Source organism: Leptodactylus fuscus, chromosome 7 (genome assembly GCF_031893055.1).
Source record: "Leptodactylus fuscus isolate aLepFus1 chromosome 7, aLepFus1.hap2, whole genome shotgun sequence".
Classification (NCBI taxonomy): Eukaryota; Metazoa; Chordata; class Amphibia; order Anura; family Leptodactylidae; genus Leptodactylus; species Leptodactylus fuscus.
This window is the reverse complement of record NC_134271.1, coordinates 124393710-124416847: the sequence shown is the minus strand read 5'-3', so window position 1 is coordinate 124416847 and position 23138 is coordinate 124393710. Positions and strand designations below refer to the sequence as shown.

Genomic DNA, 23138 nt, shown 5'->3' with positions numbered 1-23138 from the left:
AGCACACGGACCCCCTTGTAGTCTATGGGGTCCATGTGCTTTCACTGCACAGCGCTTGCTGTTGCGTTGGTATTCCATTCAGTGGGGGGGGGTGTCCCATGTGGACGGAATACCAACGCAGATGTGAACCAAGCATCACAAAGACAACCCTTTTAATACGAAGCCAGGTCTGATAACGCACGGCAGTCTGATATAAAGTCATGAGAAAAATAAAGTCCGCCATGTAGTCTATAATAAAAAACATCTGGTCTTTAGAGCGTCTTAAAATTAGGTAAATCCAACCTCAGATGAACAACATACAACAGATTCCATCGTATCAAATTTATTCAACAAAAATGAATATGTGATAGACAAAGTCCACCCCATGTACCAGGAGCTTGTAGAACCACCTACAGCAGAATAACTTGCAGTAATGGTTTTCTGTATGGCTTCATGAGTATCTCACATAGTTCTGGAGGAATTTTGGTCAACTCTTCTGTACATAGTTCCTTCAGCTCATGGTGGTTTGGGGCATTCATTTATTCACAGCTCTCTAAGGGTTCCCCAACAGACTTTCAATTGGGTTGAGGTCTAGACTTTGGTGAGCCATTACAACACTTTGATCCTCACATTTGATTCTAGAATAATTTAGTATATAGGGAAGCTCATAGTTGAATCAATGACTGCAAGGTGTCCAGGTCCTGTACCTGCAAAACAAGTCCAAATCATCACCCTTCCACCACCATGTTGGACAGTTGAGGTGTTTGTGCTAATATGCTGTGTATGGATTTCACCAAACATGGTGCTGTACATTATGGCCCAACCTTTTCACTTTACTCTGGTATGTCCAAAGGACATTGTTCCTGATCCGTGTTCTTTTTCAGGTAATCCTTCCAACAAAGCCATACTTGTCCAATCTTTTTCTACTTGAGCAGTCACAAACATTCACATGCTCGCTGAGGCCTGTAGAGTCTTAGATGTAGGTCTTGAGACTTTTTGTAATTTCTCTGAACACCACACATTCTGACTTTGGAGTGAGTCACAGGGACTTCCACTTTTGGGAAGATTGTCAACTGTCTTAAATGTTTTCCACTGTAGAAAGTGTTTTAGAAATGGCCTTATAGCCTTTCCCAGGTTGATGGACAACATCAATTGCTTCTCTAGGATAATTGCCATTTTATTGGCATTGTGTAAAGTCAAACCTGAATTCTCCAGACCAGCAAACTGCTTATACTTCTTCTTTCGTGTAGGTGGTAACATCTACTGATGATCACTGAAAGGCAATTTATTAGCTGCACCTGACTGCCACTTACTCTCTTAAAGAGGACCTTTCATCAGATCGGGCACAGGCAGTTTTATATACTGCTGGAAAGCTGACATCGGCTTTCCCGATCTGTGCCCGGTGTAAAGCGCTATCGGTCCCGGGACCGTAGCGCGTTAGTGTCAGAAGGGCATTTCTGACACTTAGCCAGGAACGTCCTTCTGCCCCGCGGTGCCTATCGTGCTGTAGAGTGTGAGCGGGGAGGAACGCCCCCTCCCTCTGCTCACACAGCTCGTCCATAGACTAGTATTATCAGGAGCGGGAGGGGGCGTTCCTCCCCGCTCCACAGTACAGCGCGATAGGCGCTGCTGGGCAGAAGGACGTTCCTGGCTAAGTGTTAGAAACGCCCTTCTGACTGTAAAGCCCTACGGTACCGGGACCGATAGCACTTTACACCGGGCACAGATCGGGAAAGCCGATAGTGCGCTGATTTCAGCGCACTGTCAGCTTTCCTTCAGTATATAAAACTGCATGTGCCCGATCTGATGAAAGGTCCTCTTTAAAGGTTTTTTTTTCTAAATGTAGATTGTGAGCCCCATATAGGGATCACAATGTTAATTTTTTTTTCCTATCAGTATGTCTTTGTAAAATGGGAGGAAATCCACACAAACACAGGGACAACATACAAACTCTTTGCAAATGCTGTTCCTGGCGGGATTCAAATCCAGGACTCCAGCGCTGCAAGGCTGAAGTGCTAACCACTGAGCCGCCGTGTTGCCTCTGCCTCTTAAAGGGTTTGTCTGGATTGAAAGGGAGCCGACACCCGGCCCCTGGATGATCATCTCTACAGAGCCGCTTCCAACACCTGCAAGTACACAATACATGGCCAGAAGTAGAAAGTAGCCCTGTGCCTTTGCTGCAACTCAGCTCCTGTTGAAGTCAATGGGAAATGAGCAGCAGTGAAGGTGCAGAGCTGCTATACCGCGGATGGAGCTTTCTGCTTCCGGCTCCGTATTGTTTACAACAGTGGTCCCCAAGCTTTTTTGCACCAGGGGCCAGATTCAAGCAAGACCATTTTTCCATGTCCCGGGAGAGCGGGGTGGGGTGGGACAGGTGCGTGTCTTTGGTCATATGGGGCGAGGTTATGGAGGGGGTTGGATTTCAGTACTTGGCGGTGCAGAAGCTGGAGGTGGCCAGACCAAACAATGTGTAGATATTATAGGCGAGCTCCATTGTGTGGACGGGAAGGCTCTCCACTGGGATGCTCTGCTCCACAATAATGAAGCCGACATGGCGAATCGCTAGACATCGAGGAAGGATACATCCCATTAGGCCACGTTGTTATGGTAACATGTAAACTATCGGGTAATGGGGCGTCCTGTAGCAGCTACAGGACACTGCGCTACCTCATACACATTACCATATCAACATGGCCTAGTGCAAAGTATTCAGCTAAGACTGATGCCAACTCGATGCCCCTCCGACTGGCAAAAAACTCCCCAATGGCCCAGTCCTGGTCCATGGATCGGTGGTTGGGGACCCCTGGTTTACAGAAGCAGCTCTGTACAGATGATCGGTCCAGGAGCCGGGTGTCCTGAGGATAGTCCATAACCCCCCCCCCAAAAAAAACCCAAAACAAAACAAAACCTGGACAACCGCTTTAATTCCTATGGAAGCAGTAAGGGTGCACATAGTTCTTCACACCTTGCACCTTGGCTTAGTTTTTGCTAAATAAATGACGCTGTAGTTTCTCATGTATTGTTGGTTATCTAAAATTTTTACCTAATTTTAAGTCCTTCTAAAGACCTGGCCCCATACTTATGCTCGTGTATTATGACAGGTCTGGGATCATGTTCATGTGCATGTATCCTTACGTGTATTGTCACATTATGGTTACGCTCTGGTGGGGTCATGCTATACTCCGCTCATATGTTTCCATACATAAGAGTTTTCTGTGTCACAAAAAATATAGTGACATGTACCATTGGATGCAAAAAGAGATATTACAGTACAGCTATGTGCATGAGGTGTAATGGCAGCATTACATATAAGGTATCCCCAATATCTTCTTGGATCAGCCAGGTGTGCAGGTTTATATTGATATGGAGTAGATAAGAAGTTGTCAGATTCTTCTGGTGACGCTTCCTTCTCTGTAGAACAAAGTATCAGGCATGGACATGGCTCCCACACTTCTGTCGGGGACAGTTGCACAGCTCCATATACACCCATTACTCTACAAAGGACAGTCCCATCACCCAACCTGGCCTGACTATATAGTAGGCTAAGGGGCATTGACGTGGCTCAGTGAAATATGTAGGTGGTTTTTGGTAAATCTTTCATTTTACAGGTCAAAAGGGTTGTTCAGAAATTTATCTCTTATGGCTTATCCTTAGGACAGGCCATAAATATTTGATTATTGGGGGGCTGACAGGCAGCTTAAAGGGATTCTACCATTGAAATGGAATTTTTTTTGTCCCTAACATGTAGGAATAGCCTTAAGAAAGGCTATTCATCTCCTACCTTTAGATGGTTTCTCCGCGCCACCGTTCCGTAGAAATCCTGGTTTTCGTCAGTATGCAAATGCATTCTCCCACAGCACTGGGGGCGGACCCCAGCGCTCAAACAGCACTGGGGGCATCCCTAATGCTGCGAGAGAAATCTCCAGCGCCGCCTCCATCTTCTTCAGGAACGGGTCTTCTTCACGTCTTCTTCTGGCGGTGGCTTCAGACTTCTTGGCCTCGGGTTGCCGACTGCGCATGCCTGCCAGCCACAAAAAAATGGCTGCTTACAATACCGTGTAAGCGGCCATTTTCTTGTGGCCGGCGGATATGCCCAGTCGGCTATGCCCGAGGCCTAGAAGTTTGAAGCTAACCTCCGGAAGAAGACACACAGAGAGGCCATTCCTGAAGAAGATGGATGCAGCGCTGGAGAGTTCTCTCGCAGCATTGGGGACGCCCCCAGTGCTGTTTCAGTGCTGCAAGATCACTCATTTGCATACCAAAGAAAACCGGGATTTCTACAGAAAGGTGGTGCGGAGAAGACATCTAAAGGAGAAGGCTATTCCTACGTGTAAGGGACAAAAAATTTGATTTTAATGGTAGAATCCCTTTAAACACAGATCAGCTGTACAGGACAATAGTTGGCAGTTTGTCCCCGTATAGTGGCCAGGCCTCATTGACTTTCAGTGAGAGGTGGGTTTCAGTTCCATCACCTGGGTACTCCATAGGGCCACTGGTTTCCAGCTCCATGTTATGTATAGCTGACAGCTGGTCCATACAGAGACCACCTATCGACCCCAAACCATTCAGATATTTATGGCTTAAAAATAAATTCCTGGACAACCCCTTTAAATAAATGGGTTTCACCTGTAAATTCAAACATGGCATCGAAAACGGCATGCAATTTTTTTCCTAAGCAGTTTTTCACTGAATCCAATTGCTCCATGTGAATATACACTAAAGGAAGGGTTACACAGTGACTATGGCCACATCATATCAAGTCGTAACGCAGCCACATTGGCAATCTTTAAATGCAATGGGGCATATTTATTATATATTTATTTATTATTAGAGATGAGCGGTAGTATTCGATCAAGTAGGTATTCGATTGAATACTATGGTATTTAAAATATTCGTACTCGATTGAATACTACTAGCTATTCGCAGTAAATATTCGATTCAGAACCAGCGTTGATTGGCCGAATGCTATACTTATAGCATTCGGCAAATCAACGCTGGTTCTGCAGCAGGCTCGTCCTTGCTAGGAGCAGGCAGCTTGCTGTTACGAGGGAGCTGACTTTTTCTCATAGGAATGAATTGACCAGTGTTGATTGGCCAGTGTATAGTATTTGGCCAATCAACGCTGGTTCTGCCGGAGGCTCGTCTGTGAGGAGGTGGAGTCTAAAATCAAACCACAATGGAGACTGCTGTGGTCCGATCTTAGACTCTGCCTCTTCACAGACGAGCCTCCGGCAGAACCAGCGTTGATTGGCTGAATGCTGTACACTGCCCAATCAACGCTGGTCAATTCATTCCTATGAGAAAAAGTAAGCTCCCTCCTAACAGCAAGCTGCCAGCTCTCCCGACTAGCAAGGACAAGCCTGCGGCAAATCAACGCTGGTTCTGCAGCAGGCTCGTCCTTGCTAGTCAGGAGAGCTGGCAGCTTGCTGTTATGAGGGAGCTTACTTTTTATCAGCACAAGCGCTGTGCAGTTAAAGCGCATGGACCCCATAGATTATAATGGGGTTCGATATTTGATCGAGTAGTTGAATATTGAGGCTCTGCTCGAAACGAATATCGAATCTCTAATATTTCACTGTTCGCTCCTCTCTATTTATTATGCCTTTTACTGTTGTATGCCTTGTATGTTTTCTGGTGTCCAAGGTATAATAAGTTGCAATAGTTTTTCAAAAATTGGCATTTTGTGCAAAAAAAATACATTTGCAACTATTTTATTTTTGTAGCACCTTCGTTGAAGCATACGCCTTGTCATAAAGGAGGAGCGATGGGGTTAGGACGCCTGACATTGATATCGTGAGTCTTCATAAATTTTCCCCATTGTGACTTTGAGGCTATGACTACATGGCAGCATTGGCCAAGTTTTCCATTTGGCGGCCAAAGATCACCGTGCTAGCCTGTGACCCCCCTTCGTGATTGTACGTGAATGGAGTCACGTTGCGATCCCATGGATGTTACGGCTGCCAATTCTAGAAATAGCGATGTTCCATCTTATTGTGACTAGTAGTCGTCGTCGGAGCGTCCTTGGAATCGCAATGCAACTCCATTCACTTACATGGCAATCTTTAGTCGTGTGACCGGAGTCGTCGCCAAAGTCGCCATGTAGCCCCAACCTTATTGTCAAGTGGCCAAACACACCAAGCGACTTAGCCCACATGTATTGGACACCTGAGAGCAGGAAGCGCACGTGTAATAGAAATGTTGCAGGACATTGAGACACAGAGGTTTGGCCTTGTACACACTGTACACCTGACAGACCTGTCCCCGGCGCGGCCATGTGTCCAGCAGGAGGCGAGCACGTTGCTGTGAGTTGGAGTGAGCGGCAGGGGGCGCTCGGAGTTGCAGAGTGACGTGTGTCCGGCAGGGGGCGCTGGCGTGTGTCCGCGCTGTGTGTAGTGTAGTGTATGTGTGTGGGCGCCGCTCGGACTTGTTGTTGGGTAAAGTTTTGCTGGGAGGGAAGCGGCGGCGGTAGCGACTGTGAGCGGCGCTGGTCAGTCCCGGGGGCCGGTGCTGGTGCCGGGAGTGCGGCTATGAGGCTGGAAGTTGTGCGCTCGCCCCGAAGTGTCCTCCTCCGTGAGTGCCCGCTGTGAGTGTAACTTGTGCCGGGAAGGAGCCGCGTCTGGTCTGGCTGCATGCCTGCCGTCTAGTCACGTCCCGTGTGTCGGGGTGCGGCTGTGAGTGTGACCCGTGTCCCCCTCTCCTCTCCCCCCTGGTGTCTCCCGCTGGCGGGCCCAGCTGTCTATGAGCGCCCCCCCGGTGATCCGGCCGCCCAGCCCCGCGGGCCCCGGCCTCTCCCTACAGATCCAGATCGGCCTGAGCCGGGAGCCCGTCCTACTGCCCGAGCCCGGGGAGCTGAGCCTGGGGGCCGTGCGAGAGATGGCCTGCTCCATCGTGGACCAGAAGGTGAGGCCGCTGCTCTGTGTCATGTGTATAGACTAGTGCAGGATGGGCTGTGTGTGTGCCAGGGACAGGGGCACCAGACCCATCACCACCAGCCTGCCTACCTACACAGGGGCACTGTATACTAGTGTATGGCACAACTTCTCATCTATATTGTCACACCACCAGCACTATAGATTACATGGCTCTGTCACTATACATCACACAACTGTAATAACTTGTATATCACTGTATCACATAACCCCTGTATATATACAGTATCACATATCTGTCACTATATAGCATGTCACATAACCCCTATATATATCACAAAACTGTAATAACTTATATATCACTATATAGCATGTCACATAACCCCTATATATACAGTATCACACATCTGTCACTATATAGCATGTCAATAACTTGTATATCACACATCTTTCATTACATGTCACACAACCTCTCTATACATTACAGAACTGTAATAACATGTATATCACACATCTATCACTATATAGCATTCCACATAACCTCTATATACACCACAAAACTGTAATAACATTTATATCACACATCTGTCACATAACCTCTATACTAACCACTATAATCTCATAAAACTGTAATAACTTGTATATCACACGTCTTTCATTATATCATGTCACACAACATCTATCTGTCTAAACTGTAATAACTTGTATATCACACATCTGTCACTATATAGCATGTAACATAACCCCTATATATACCACAAAACTGTGATAACTTGGGGCAACACGGTGGCTCAGTGGTTAGCATTGCAGTGCTGGAGTCCTGGGTTCGAATCCCACCAGGAACAACATCTGCAAGGAGTTTGTATGTTCTCCCCGTGTTTGTGTGAATTTCCTCCCATTCTACAAAGACATAATGATAGGGAAAAAATGTACATTGTGATCCTTGTATGGGGCTCACAATCTACATACAAAACTGTAATATCTTGTATATCACATATCTGTCACTATATAGTAAGTCACATAACTCCTATATATAGAACACTAAAGTGTAATAACTTGTATGTTACACATCTGTCACTATATAACATGTCACACACACATGTGTTATATCAAAACACTGTAAAAACTTGAATATCACACATCTTTCATTGTATCATGTCACACAACCTCTCTCTCTCTCTCTATATATATATATCACAGAACTGTAGTAACTTGTATATCATACATCTGTCACTAAATAGCATGTCACACAACCTCTCTACATATCTCAAAGTGGTAATAACTTATATATCAGATATTCATTACTATATATTGTCACATCACACAATTGTAATATGTATAGTGGATATGGATGTGTGATACACATTGTCCTCCACCTATTACTATATCACAACTTCTACCATTATATATCACAAAACTGTAATAACTTGTATATCGCACATCTCTATACATATTATGTCTCACAACTTCTATTGTGTATATATATATATATAATCACACATATCTCACAAAGCTGTGATAACCTGTATATTGTACATCTATCACTATATATTGTCACACAACCTCTATTGGCACAAATCACACAATTGTAATAACATATATAGTGATAGACGTGAGCTATACATTGTAATACACCTATTATTATATAGTAGATGTCACTGCTTCTATCACTATGTATCACACAACTGTAATAACGGATACATAGTTATGGCTTCTAGTAATATAGATTAGAACACAACTTCTATCAGTGTGTATATATATATATATATATATATATATATATATATATATGTGTGTAAACTAATAGCTTACATATCACACAATATATCTTACACTATATATTATGTCACACAACTTCTACCACTGTATATCATACAACCATAAAAACATATATATAGGGATGTATAGTGCCGCTGTATTGTTATCCGTCGCAAGTTTTATCACTATATATAACTTGTATATCACTATGTTATATAACACAGCGTCTGTCCCTATGTATCACACCACTGTAATAACTTGTAAAACACGCTTCTGTCGCTGTATATTGTATTTGACATAACTTTTACTCACCATGTATCACACACATTCTGTGCCTATATATCATTGTGTCACAACATCAGTCACTATGTATCATTACTGTAATTCAGCTGTAGTGACTTGTATATTGGACGTTGTGTGATATACAGGTATAACCATAGAAGTCTGGTTGTGTAATATATAGTGGCAGAAGTTGTGACATGTATTTCAAAAAGATCACACAAGTGTAATAACTTATAAATTGTGACCTATAATAATGTACAGTGATACGAGATGGGTGATGTGAAGGTCTGTTACATGTGATTACAGCGCTGTGGTACATATCACATAACTTATATTAGGCTAAGGCTGTATTCACACTAGCGTTGGAGACTCAATCGCAGAATCTGCTTAAATTCAGAGGAGAAAAAATTCCTGAAAGGAGGAGTTTTCTCTCTCCGGTGGAAACCCAGCAGACCCCATTATAGTCTATGAGGTCCAGGGGCTTCCCCATGTAACCGCTTTTTAAGCGGAAGGGTCCCTGTCTTTTGGTTCCCCATGTGGACCCAAAGGACGGAAACCTGAACCTAGTGTAAGTTTTTTTTTCACGTCTGCAATACAGGTTTGTTAAGAGCCTCCCAAACAAAAAAAAAGTTGTATATGCAGGGCAGGCACCAAAACGGAAGCCCAGTGGGCCCTATTACGGACAGTGGGGTCTTCCAGGCTCTATTGGGGTCTCTCATTTTAAAGTTCTGGCACTTCTGTTGTTCTGCTCCCATAACAGAGAACAGAAGAAGTTTTAGGGAGCCTTCACACGGAGTAAACGCACGTGTATTTTTGCAAAATACACGTGTAAAAATAAGACTCCCATTGACTTCAATGATATTTTACAGGCGTATTTTTACACGTGTAAAAAATGTCATTGAAGTCAATGGGAGTCTTATTTTTACATGTGTATTTTGCAAAAATACACGCGCGTTTACTCCGTGTGAAGGCTTCCCAAAAGCTGATCTGAACATAGCCTTACTATATGTCACACAGCTGTAATAACCTGCATATCACACCACCTATATCAGTATGTATCATTATCGGTCGCATATCGTCTATAACTATATCACACAGCTGTAATAACCTACATATCACATCACCTATATGACTACGTATCATTATTGGTCACATAGCATCTATAACTATATATTACACAGCTGTAATAATCTACATATCACACCACCAATATCACTATGTATCATTATCTGTAAAACTGCATCTATAACTATATCACACAGCTGTAATAACCTACATATCACACCACCTATATCACTATGTATCATTATCTGTAAAACTGCATCTATAACTATATCACACAGCTGTAATAACCTACATATCACACCACCTATATCACTATGTATCATTATTGGTCACATAGCATCTATGACTATATCACACAGCTGTAATAACCTACATATCACATCACCTATATCACTATGAATCATTATCGGTCGCAGAGCATCTATACCTATATCACACCACCTATATCACTATGTATCATTATCGGTCACATAGCATCTATAACTATATATCACATAGCTGTAATAATCTACCGATCACACCACCTATATCACTATGTATCTTTATCTGTAACACAGCATCTATAACTATATCACACAGCTGTAATAACCTACATATCACACCACTTATATCACTATGTATCATTATCGGTCACATAGCATCTATAACTATATATCACACAGCTGTAATAACCTACATATCACACCACCAATATCACTATGTATCATTATGTCACACAGCATCTATAACTATATATCACACAGCTGTGATAAGGTTGGGATCACATCTGCATCAGAGCTTCCATTTAGAGGCTTTGGGCTAGGTCACACAGGGCATGGGACTGCGTATTTTGGTCCTGATTCTGAATGAATGGGCCTAGTCCGCAGGGTGCTGTCCTGTGGCGGATGCCGGGGTTGACTCAGCCGTGGAATCCGCCTGAAGAAAGGACAGCTCGCTTCTTTTTTCCATGAGCCAAAACATACCGCTCACGGAAAAAAGTAAGCTGGCGGTCTACATAGATTACATATAGTCCATGGGGTCCGTCGGGCATCATTGCTGTCCGCTGTATTAGCAGGCTGTACAAATTGTGTTATCTGTCACTATAGCTGTGTGATACACATTTCTCGAAGTTGTGTAACATCATTACAGCTGTGTGGTTCATGTCACACAACTGAACTAACTACATATCCTATATCACACAACCTATATAGCAAACAGTTGTAATAACTTATGTATCATACAATCTTCAGCATACATGTATAACAAAAATTGTATATCTCACAGCTCCACAAGTATATAACTCACACAATGTACTGTATGTCACCCAGCCCCGCACCATCTATATACGATACGTATACAGTGTAACACAACTCACATTATTAGATACTTTCTCACCACACAGCCCTGCAGCATGTATATACATAACACTTTGTCTTATCTCAGCGGTGACGCCTGAGCTATGCTATGTATATATAATGTGTCTGTATGTATATCTAGTATTACCTTACATCGGATTTATTATGGTAATATTTGTGCGTTGTGTTATTATGGTATAATCTTGGCACATCTTCAGTGTTAGAGCCGTGTCACAGATTTCCTGTGACTCTCAGGTGACGCCTGGCTGTAAACTTGTGCAGACCCTTGTTCACTTGTCTTATAGTCTCAGTTTTGTGCAGATTTTTTTGTGTGTATTCCATGTTCAAAGGTCTGAATATGTCCTCTTAAAAAAAACAAAAAAACAAACAAAAAAAAAAAACGACAAATTGTTACATGTCCCATAGTGTGTTGTTTTGGGGGAAATATCGACCACGTAGGCATGGTAAGTAGTACTGTATACCTAGGCACCTCGCGTTATCCTACCTGCACATGTGTATGAGGCTCGAGCTCTGTGCAGCTTCCTATGGTTGAGACTAATCTATAAGACGTATGGAGGCGATGGTATGTTTTGTGATTTAGTGCCCATATAGCAGAGATCTGCCTCTGGCAAAGCCATGGCTTGGTAGTTATATCTCCTAGTTTGTATCTCCTCGGGTGGACGTACTCTAAAGAGGTTCCTTGGAATGAAGTCATTGCTCAGTTTAAAGGGTCGTTCTGGACTTCAAAAACATGGCTGCTCAGGAAGTGACATCATGTCCGTTGGCCACATCTCAATGCCTCTTCTCCATCCCATTAGAATGAATGGGACTGAGCTGCAGCACAGCCATGTGATTGTGAGAAGAAGAAAGCGGCCACGTTTTCGAGTTTTGCACAACCCTTTTGAAGGGGCATAGCTTCATTGACTTTATTGTGGCTGTGACCCAATACTGACGCACTCTGCAGCTCAGGCCCATTGCAGTAAATGGTGCAATGCAAAAAGCAGAGAATCCCGTGCCCTGATACTCCTATGGGGAAGTAGAAGGATCATTAACATGTTTATAGGGGTGTATCCCTTTGAGATTAACAGGACAGATGTTTTCCTTTTAGAGCTTATTCACACAGCCTCGTGTGCTGCCCATGATCCGTATAGGACATGCTCTATTTTATCATGGATGGATCTATTTTCACTGACCCATAGAGAGTTCCTGACAGCAATGGATCCCACATGGGACTTGTCTCGTCTCTGTGATCAGAGCTAAGGTCCCACGTTGCAGAAATGCAACTTTTTTTGTTGCAGATTTTTTTTTTCTGTGTTTTTTAAAACCAAAGCCAAGAATGGTTACAAATGGAATGGGAAATATATAAGAAGTTTTTATACTTCTACCTTCTGCTCAATCCACTCCTGGCTTTGGCTCAAAAAACCGCAACAAAATCTGCTACAAAAGAAAACTTGCTTTTCCGCAATGTGTGGCCTACAACTACTCCTTAGCCCAGGGCCCCACGTTGCGTATATGAAGTGCTTTGGGTTGCGGCATCTCTTATGTGTTTTGTTGCTTCACAAACTTTTAAGAAAGACGTCCCCTGAGGTGCACCGGGGCTGGGTATTTTTTACTTGTTACACTGTAGCGTTGATCCTTGTAGTTGTGTAGAGCTGTGACACCTGCAGCGCATTGGATATATCTACGCCTTTTCAGTTCTTGTCGCCTTTGCTTTTCCAATACTTGCGATATAACTTGTGTTTTTTTTTTTGTTTGTTTTTTAAATCCTGCTTTCCATTTAGGGGATTGGAAAAGAGCTGCTATGCCAGACAAAGCCACTACAAAATGTGTGGCGCTGTGTCAGCTCAACGGTGAACACCACTTTGGTGAGCACATGGATGGCGTCCTGGGAGTTTAGCGCACAGCATTGAGATGGGTTTCTGACTAGTTATGTATTAATATCTGGTCTGGGGTCTTCATGGCATTACCAGATAGACTGGCATCTCATGAATTTGGGTGACAACTTTTGTAGACAGTGCAATGACGTTATGTAGCCACCATAGTGTCCAAATTTATAGAGGAGGACGTGGCTTTGTGTGTATTAGTGGGAGGGGGTTCCGCTGTTATGTGGGCACCTCATACCATAGTAGGACGGTACTTTGGCCAGCAACCCTGTATATACTGGAGGCGTATAGCGGGCACAGAAGTGACTTGTGTGACGTCTCTATAGGAGGAACAGCAGGAGAGGAAATGTAAGAACAGTGGTAGACAGCGACGTCCTCTCCCAAACACTCAGAGGAAGTGTGTGAGGCCTGCTGGGTGGCATCGCACCGTGTAAGATCCTTCCATAGACAGACCATATCGGTGTAACACTCGTTTGTCCTTTCCCTCATGTGTCGGGTAACAGACGTCACTAAGTTGGAGCGTCTATAAGAGGTTAAAGGTCAGTACGGTGGAAGCTGTTTGAGAAAACCAACCAAAATTGCTTCAAAAGTGGGAGGGGTGGGCTTCTCAAAGAAGATGGCGTGATATATAGCGGAACTGATAATGTGCCTTCGTTGTAGGGCTGCGGTAGATGCTGTCACCTGCCACTTGTGCACCAATAGGCAGTCTTATCGGTATATATGTGTGTATAGAGATGACTGGCGCTCAGTGATGGGACCGGACTCATGAACCTGAACTATAACAGACGACAAGTAAGTGTGGGTTTACATCTGCGCCCCGGTCTTCGCTTTCAGGTTTCCGTTTTCTGCCCAAGAAACTGGACAGGACACAGAAACCGGCAGTCACTTTTCAAACCCATTCATTTGAATGAGTTTTCAAGGTGTCCGCCCGTGAGCGTTTTGTGGTCTCCGCGGCAAAACCATTTTTTTTTGTAAACCGGACACAAAGTCGGACATATAGGACTTTGTGTCCGGTTAAAAAAAACCTGTTTCGTGGTGGAGACCACAAGCCGCTCACGGGTGGATACTGACTGCCGGGTTTCCGTCTCCTGTCGGCAGAAGACTAAAACCTGAAAGCGGAGACCGGGCGCAGGTGTGAACCCGCCATTAAGTTCAGTTCACATCTGCATTTGGGCCATTCTATTCCTTCATGCAAGCAGCACTTTTCCCTCTGAAACCACACAAACTCCATTACAGTCTATGGGTTTGCGGGTTACTTAAGGTAATCGCTTTTTTATGTGGATGGGTTTCTGTTTGGGAGCTCCCCAAATGGAAACCCGAATGCAAATGTGAATAGGGCCTAAAACAGACATCTCAAGGAGAGGTGACACTTCCAGGACAAAACCAGGACACTAGTGTGAACAAAGCTAAATTCGACATGTACATGGCTAGACCTTAACCAAATACGACTACTTGTATAAGGCTTGGGGTACTGGTGTGCGCAGGTCAGAGCCTCTGCTGCGTCTTTTGGGGAGGATAACCTGAAAATTGCAATAACATTTCCAACTCGTTTGGACTTCTTGCAATAGAAATGAGATGTGTGTTTTATGGGTAATAAATAAGAAGACTCTCATGACTGATAGACGACTTTAGCACCATGAGAATGGCTGGTCCTCGTGAAGTTATGTGCGGAGCGCTGTTCTGTCACCATGGAAACCCTCTTCTTCTGTTTTGTATGTTTTGTTACCTTCTTTAGGGTCACAAGCGATACTGCGGCAGGCGAGGGATTGTTCTCACAATGCTTTTGCTGGAGTAAATGATTCGCCGAATCCATCCCAGGAGCTATGGCTATAACCTGGGGCCGGACATCTGTGCAGAATTATGGGATATGCATTTATAGTTATAGCACATATATATATATATATATATATATATATATATATATATATATGCAGATAAACATTAACATTCCCCTCCTACATGGTATATTGGAGGAGTAAAATAAGATTGGGTTCAGCTAAGAATGCAGGTCATCTTACAGTCGACATCACCTCGCAGTGACTTTGTGAATTGTGGTGTAATACAGACAGCCTTTTGTACCAGTTTCAATCCTCACTGTATACAAGGCTCTAAACCAGTGTAGGGAACCTCCGGCACTCCGACTGCTGTGACACTACAACTCCCATCATGCTCACTTCACTTCCATGGGAGTTCCAAGAACAGCAGAGCAAGTATGCATGCTGGGAGTTGTAATACTACAACAGCTGGAGAGCTGAAGGTTCCCTATCCCTGCTCTAATCCAAATGATGTGACCACTCCACAAAAGCTGAAATAGCCCCAAAGTATGGAGCTGGATGGTGATGTCAGTCATTATATGAACCTTTAAAGAGGACCTTTCATGGTTTGGGGCACAGGCAGTTCTATATACTGCTGGAATTCAGCGCACTGTCGGCTTTCCTGATCTGTGCCCCAGGTAAAGAGCTATCTGTCCCGGTACCGTAGATCTTCACAGTCAGAAGGGCGTTCCTCCCCGCTCACACAGTACAGCACGATAGGCGCTGCTGTGAAGAAGGACATACCTGACTGACTGTCAGGAACACCCTTCTGACTGTAAAGCGCGACGGTACTTGCGCCGATAGCTCTTTACCCGGGGCACAGATTGGCTTTCCAGCAGTATATGCAACTGCCTGTGCCCCAAACCATGAAAGGTCCTCTTTAAGTCAAGTAGTTCCTATAACTCGAAAACCCCCTCCATCTGCAGATAATACTTATCACTGAAGATAATGCCTATCTGGAGTGTAAATTTACCCTATTGAGAACACGTTCCGAAAAGAGCGTACTCCATGGCAGAATCCTTGTAGTAAGGCTGGGTTCACACGACTGTTGAATTCTGTTATGAAGGTGTCCATTAAAAAAAAAACAAAACAAAATGGACACCTATCATAACAGACACTCCTGCGCCCGGTCTCCGCTTTGCAGGTTTCCATCTTCCTGAGAAACTGGACAGGAGATGGAAAATGGCAGGCAGTGTCCACCCATGAGCGTCTTCTGGTCTCTGTGGTGAAAGTTTTTTTTTTTTTTTTTTTTGACCGGACACAGTCCTGCGTGTCTGACTTTGTGTCCGGTTAAAAAAAAAACTTTCTCCGCGAAGACCAGAAGACGCTCCCAGGCGCTCACGGGCGGACACTTTGCAAACCCATCCAAATGAATGGTTTTGAAAACTGACTGCCGGTTTCTGTCTCCTGTCCAGTTTCTCAGGCAGAAGACGGAAACCTGCAAAGTGGAGACCGGGGCACAGGTGTGAACCCGCCCTAACTGATGTTAATGTCTCCGTTTTTTTTTAACCGATCCATTTAATGGACACACTAGCATCAGTTAGTGTCAGTACTTTTTATACTGTCTGTTTTTGCTTCTGGGTTGCTTCTGCTTTCTGCGCGTGTGCAGAAAAAAAATGGACACAAAATAACGGACAGTACATGATGGCTATCAGATACTGTCCGTTATAAGTCCTTTGCCCATAGACTTCAGTGTTAAAGAACTAACAGACGCCTGCCATTTGTTTTTTCTAGCGGACAGAAATGTCCCGCATGTAGGATTTTTTTGGCCACTGGAAAAAAACTGACTTCTGACTGGTAAGGTGTAAACGGACACAAGATAAAATCCCATTGAAATGAATGGAAATTTTAATGGATTTCTGATGGGTTAGCAAGTTAAAATCTGGTAACAGACAGATACTGCTGACGGTCACCGATGGTAGTGTGAATGCCCCCTAAGATAGATGTGGCATGTTCAGCATGATCAGCGGAGGTGCTGGGTGTTGGATCCCATTTATCTGATGTTTGACCCATCCCAAATTTAGGTCTTCAGTAGCTAAGTGTTACCAAACCCCATTAAGGTTAAGGCCGTCCACTACAAGTGTGCATGTCCTGCAGCTGAGCAGTCAAATTCGGCCGGGTGGTGCTGCAGACTACACAGGCAGTTCTGCCATTTAACTCTCTGTATACTAGCAGTATGTGGCCTTGGGGTAAGTTATTTCTTTCTAGGGCCCTGTCCCTGCCGCTCTGTTCCATCTTATTGACTGCAGCAGTGATATGCTGTACCTGTGACCTCTGTCGCTAGTCACTGCCTTATATGCGTACAGGTCTGTACATGGCACCCCCTCCTCCCAGATAGGGTCTGCCCCCTGTAGCCATGTCACTGACCGACCTACCTGCTGTGTGACACGATCCACACACACAGCGAAATTGCATAAAACCATTTTGCAGGGGGCATGCTGGGAGTTGTAGTCTCGCTACAGCTGTTGCTGACCCCTGCTATTTGCTGAGCGTATCTCTCTGGCTATCCATGTCATATCTTCAGTAAATACCACACGTTTGTTCTGGTTATTTGTTGGCATTATCTGATGTTGGCCATGTTATTGCTAGTAGCAAATACATAGCCTATTATATGCACATTTACGAGATGGCTCTGCATTCATGTCCTGCCTGTCAGATGCCTGGAGTCTAGTGCGGTGACGTCACTGCCAGTAACTGGGACACAGACTGTTGCGGCAGGCGGCAGTGATTTAGCTTTGACCTCTCGTAATGACATATAGGAGATATCGGCGGAGGGTGGGAGCTGTGCCATGCTCACGGATAGAGCGTGTATATACCGCAGCAAGGTGTGAAGTGAATATATATGAAGGATGAAATCTCAGCTCTTCTAACATTGAGGGCAGATCTTTATATTGTCGGTGACGTGATGGGTGTGTGTTGTGCACACTGCTTGGAAAGTGCAAATATGGGAGTGTAAGGTCTTTCCACCTATATCCTGCACTTTGACTTATTGTGTCATATACGCATTTACACAGATCCACATCTAAATAGAAACTCCTGCGTTTGTCGTCACTGGGGAAATGTATGGCTGTGTGTTTCCTTATTCTATGCTGTCTTGTCAGGTTCACAGATCCATAATAAACCCCTGTAGGATATGGGCAGCTTGTCGTCTATATTGGCCTATTATGTCTTCTGTTAATCATCTCAGGTTTAGGTATATACAGTCGTATACTGTAAGGGTATGCTCGCATAGGTTGCTTTTCTGCAGGGAAGTCCACAACAGCAAGTCCGTACCAAATCATGAAGATTTTGGTAGCGCTATTACAGGCGGACATATACTGTCTTACTTGGCCCGTGTGTACTGGACTGCACAAGGCCCCACAGTCCTGAATACTGTAATTCACGAAATTTTTTTGCCCTACGTGGAAAAAACCTTACACTATTTGTGTCCTTATTGCCAATGACATGGAATTGGACGCATTGGAGACACAGTCCCCTGGTTTTCCTACTACAACTTTCATAGTAATGAGTGAAACCTGCTGGGGGTTGTAGTGTAGCGTGCGGCCCTTACTTGCATCAACATAGTGTTTCGTATCTGCAGGGCAGTGACTAAAGACTGGTCGTGGGACCAGGGAAACCCTGGCAGAAGATTGGGAAGATGAGTATACCGCTTTTTTTCTTTTAGGGCTTGCACGGGGCAAGAGGGGGCGGATTTTGGCGCTGAATCCTCCTCAAAATCCGCCCCCCTCACAATAGAGATCTATGCAGACTGCTAGCGTTCTTTTTTCCGTGAGCGGTTTGTTCCCGCTAGTGGAAAAAACAAGCGAGCTGCCCTTTCTTCAGGCGGATAACGCGGTTGATTCAGCCACGGCATCCGCCCCGTGGCAGCACCCTCCGAATTGGGCCCATTCATTTGGGCCTACTCTGGATTGGGAAGCCACGGCAGGCATATTTTGGTCCTATTCTGGTGTGGCTTCAAAATCAAAACCAAAATACGCGGTCCCTAGCCCCGTGCGAACGGGGCCGTAGGTCCTTATCCACATCAGTGTAGAGCAACTCAAGAAGTAGATATTTACTTCCCCATTGAGGTAAATAGGGAAAATCCACTGTTGGTTTGTAAGTTTTTAGAGTAATTTTTCCTTCCCTGTACACCGTTTATCTTGTGGCGGACCAGTTTACGTTTCATTTTTCTTTCTGCGCTGCATACAGCTCCATTCACTATGAGCATAGCTTGTTGGACGTAGGAAGAATGAACGTGGAGGATGGAGAAGTAGCTGGTAGACTTCTAGTGTATGCTAGACGTCTTGCATAAATTCCCTTGTAGGAAAAGTTCACTTAAACCGGAATTGCTGCGTATTTTGCACGTGGGTGAGAATTTGCAGATCTTATCCTTGTGCTGCAGACTTCCGTACAGCAATAGACTTGTCTTATGGATTTACTCTACAGATTTAAAGAAGTTCATTTGTGGCAGAATTTAGGCATGCTGCAAAATCGAAACGTATCTTGCTACAAGATCCATGTCTCACTTCTCAGGAACTAGTTCAGTTTGCTATTCTAGTTTTTCCTGGACTGCAGACTGACCCATTCATTTCTATGGGCTCAAGTACACTATTGTATTTTCCTTGCATGGGCTGCAAAAATCAAAGCAAGTGTTTTTGCAGCACTTTTCTCTCCTCATGTTTTTTGCTGAAACCACACAGAACCCATTATAGTCTATGGGGTCCGCGGGTTTCCTTAGGAAAGCTCTTTTTAATGCATCTAGGTTTCCGTTCGGTGAGGCCCAGGCTATGTGAATCGGGCCTCAGTTGACCACCGGGCTGAGACTGAAGGGCACAGATAGCACATGGGTGACATCTGTGTGTGGCTGGTGCCTCCGTGGCCCCGTTCATTGAGCTCAGTGAGCCACAAGACAGATAGGAATAGGACTTGTTTGCACTTTTGCTCATGGCCCTATACACAGGACCGTGAAAATACAATAAGCCTCCAAAAATTGTGCCAGAGATTTTGTTGCAGAAACTCCATACATGTACATGGGGTGCAGATTATCGGATTGACACGGCGTGGAATGTGTGCCATAATTCATATCCAATCACATTCTGAATGTATGTGAAAGATGATCATCCTCATAAGGTAGTCTACACATATATACTTGTAGTGGTGCATAATACCGCACAATAAATGTCTGTTACAAGGTTTTCTGGATTATACCGCGCAGTACGCATACAGAATGTAGTCTCCACAGCTGGACGGCAGGAGCCATTGGAAGTGACCGCCTGCTTGGCAATCACTTAGAATTTTTCCATCCTCGAGGACTGAGGAACTGCTTCATTTCAGCTAAGACAGAAAGCTCCGTGCAGCTGGATTTCCAGAGTCTTTACTTTGCAAATGGCTCATAAAAACGACCTACAAGTGATGCGTCATTCGACATATATAGCCGAATTCTAAAGGCTTCCCACAGATCAAAGATTTCTGTTTTTTTCCTTAAAATTGGATTTACTTCTCATAGCTTTTTGCAAAATATCTGTTATTTTTCCATTTGTTTGATGGCTGCTCTACGGAAGTCGGAGTAAGACCAGCCATACACGTTATATAGCGAGTTCGCAAAAGTTCCTTGTAACCCCCTTCCCATTACACTTGGCTGAGTGTGTATGGAGGATGGAGCATGGGGTAAGCTGCTGCCTGACCCCTGCTTCTTGATGGTTTCCTTTCTCAATGAGATTCTAAAACTTGGACATGCGACGTTAGATTTTCGTTGTGAAATCGGCCATGTAGATGCCACGAACATCGTATCTGGATGATAGCAGAGTTTAGTGAAAACAGATTCATCCAAAAATCCCAGTGTTTGGCACGATCGGCCATCAGTCGACTCACTTGTGGGGCAGATTTATTATGTCTGGTTTTCTTTATGAATGATGCCATCGTTGGCTGGACAAACACATGGCGGCCATCTGAAGTCTCGAGTTCTTGGTTGGTCTTGCGGTTGAGCATATTTTCCTTCAGGGGAGAGGCCTTCATACACATCAGGGCCGGTTCACATCTGCGCTTGGGTCATTCCGTTCCCCTATCCACATGAAAAATGCGGAGAGAAAAGCGCTGCGTTTATACCACGTGGAGCCCTGGCCTTAAGGCGACTACTGCCTTTTCAGACCACATTGCAGTAGTGTGCAGGGTCTTATATACTATATATTTCCTACTAAGGCCTGGTTCACATCTGTGTTCGTCCTCTCTGTAGAGAAAAGTTCTACAAGCCACGCTTTTCTCGCCTTATTTTTCGTGCGGAAACCACATGGACCCCATTATAGTCTATGGGGTCCGCAGGTTTCGTAAGGTAACCTCTTTTTTATTTTATTTATATGTGGACTAGGTTTCCAGTCAGGGAGTCCGTTTGGAGGAAACGCATGCGCAGATGTGAACCAGGCCTTAGATGGTCTTCTGATGCAGATAATGTGTATGGTCATCTGTAGGCCTCATGCACATTGCACTGCCTCTATGTCGCTACTCTCTTCTCCCTCCTGTGGACATATGTTCCCCAAAAGCAATGCTTGTAATTTGTGTTCGGATGTCTCTTTTCTGGCATTCAGAGGTAAAATGGGGTTTCTGTTCTATAGTCTGTACTGAGCCATAATACGGCCTTGTACGTAAACACTCTGCAGCACGTATACTTAAAAATTTGCACTGTGCTGTTCCTCTGTTATTCCTCCTGTAAAGGCTGGAATCAGTAATTGGTTCTTAGCATTCACCTTGTTGAGAACGTGCGCCCCTACACAGTCTGATATGGTCGGCACAGATTGGACAGTTTTGGACTCTGTAGGGGCCAAACGCCAACTGGTTACACCCTGCTGTCAGTTTAATCATACAGGCGGAATAACAGAGCAACAGTGCAGTGTAGGTATAAGAAAATATGCTTAACAATTTATTTCATGGCGAATGCTGAGAGGTCATAGACTATGTGTACATTATATATAGTGTTTAAAAAAAATAAATAAAAAAAAAATAAATATATATATATATATATATATATATATATATATATGTATAATATATATGTGTGTAATATATATGTGTATAATAATAAATGTACCTATGTCTGTTATTGGGTTTTTGACTTTTCAAGCTCCCTATTGAAATGGCTATGTTGAGATATGCCCCATCTAGAGCAAATGACAGTGAAAATGCATCGTGTGGATATGGCCCAATGTCTAGAACCCCGGGGAAACCGGATAGAAGACAGCTTGCGAGCAGTCAGCTTTAAAACCCATTCATTTTCAGCCTCTCCGCCTTGTGTCCATTTTTTTTTGCAGACTCAAAGTCCTCCATATCTGCTGTCCGATTTCCCTGGGGGTTTACCACGGACACCCCGGGACGGACAGCAGTGGCAGTGTGAACGCCGCTTTATTGTTAGGCCTTGTTCACACGGGGAGCAGTTTGACGAATTTTGGTCCTGATAGTGACACGGGAATCAGCCGCAGAGTCCGCCTGAAGAAAGGGCAGCTCGCTTCTTTTTTCCGTGAGCAGCAACATACATAGACCTCTGTTGTGAGGGGGCGGATTATGACGTGGATTCAGCGCCAAAATCCGCCCCCTCTTGCCCCGTGTGAACGAGCCCTTACATAAGCAATCCTTGCTAACTACTGTATTTCACTGAATGGTCTTTGCATTGGATCAACGTTTATTCGCTTCAGGCAATGGTTACTAATGGAATATTTCCTCTTTTTAAGCGTTTTCCAGCAGTGAGAGAATTTTAGGGAATTCCTGTACATGTATTAGTATAGGGTAGGCAGAGTTTCCAGCTTCAGACAGTAGTATCTTGTGTAGATGGATATTGATCATGTGTCGTCTGTCCACGAATGAGGACGCACCCTTATTAAATACAGGTATTCCCCACCAAATAGCCCTTCTGGAGCCTATGTTCCTAAAGCTGGGCACTGTGCTGTTCCTTTGTTATTCCGCCTGGAAATATTTTGATAAGTTAACAGTCTGGTATTCCCCATATCAAAGAAGTGTGAGCCTATACAGTCTGGCACTGTCAGACAAGACAACTTATTTATTCAGAAATTGCCAGGCAGAATAACAGAGGAATGGCATAGCAGTGAGTTCCAAGACCAGATTTGGTATTTGACGGGAGAGGAATGGAGCAGCACTGGGTACTCGGACTAAAATCTCCTCGAGCCCCGG

At 44.3% G+C, this 23138-nt stretch overlaps 1 protein-coding gene across 2 annotated transcripts in view; it reads left to right on the top strand.

Annotated features, from left to right (window-relative positions):
* Window positions 1-23138, top strand: part of PRKD1 (protein kinase D1) — a 138901-nt gene that overhangs the window by 37256 nt on the left and 78507 nt on the right. The window contains exon 2 of one of the 2 annotated variants that reach the window (XM_075282976.1): window positions 6341-6879. The exons of the other annotated variant lie outside the window; for it this stretch is intronic. Within the exon in view, the coding sequence (XP_075139077.1) occupies window positions 6718-6879 (162 nt within the window). The 5' untranslated portion in view covers window positions 6341-6717. The remainder of the gene's footprint in view (window positions 1-6340; window positions 6880-23138) is intronic. 2 annotated transcript variants of the gene reach the window in all.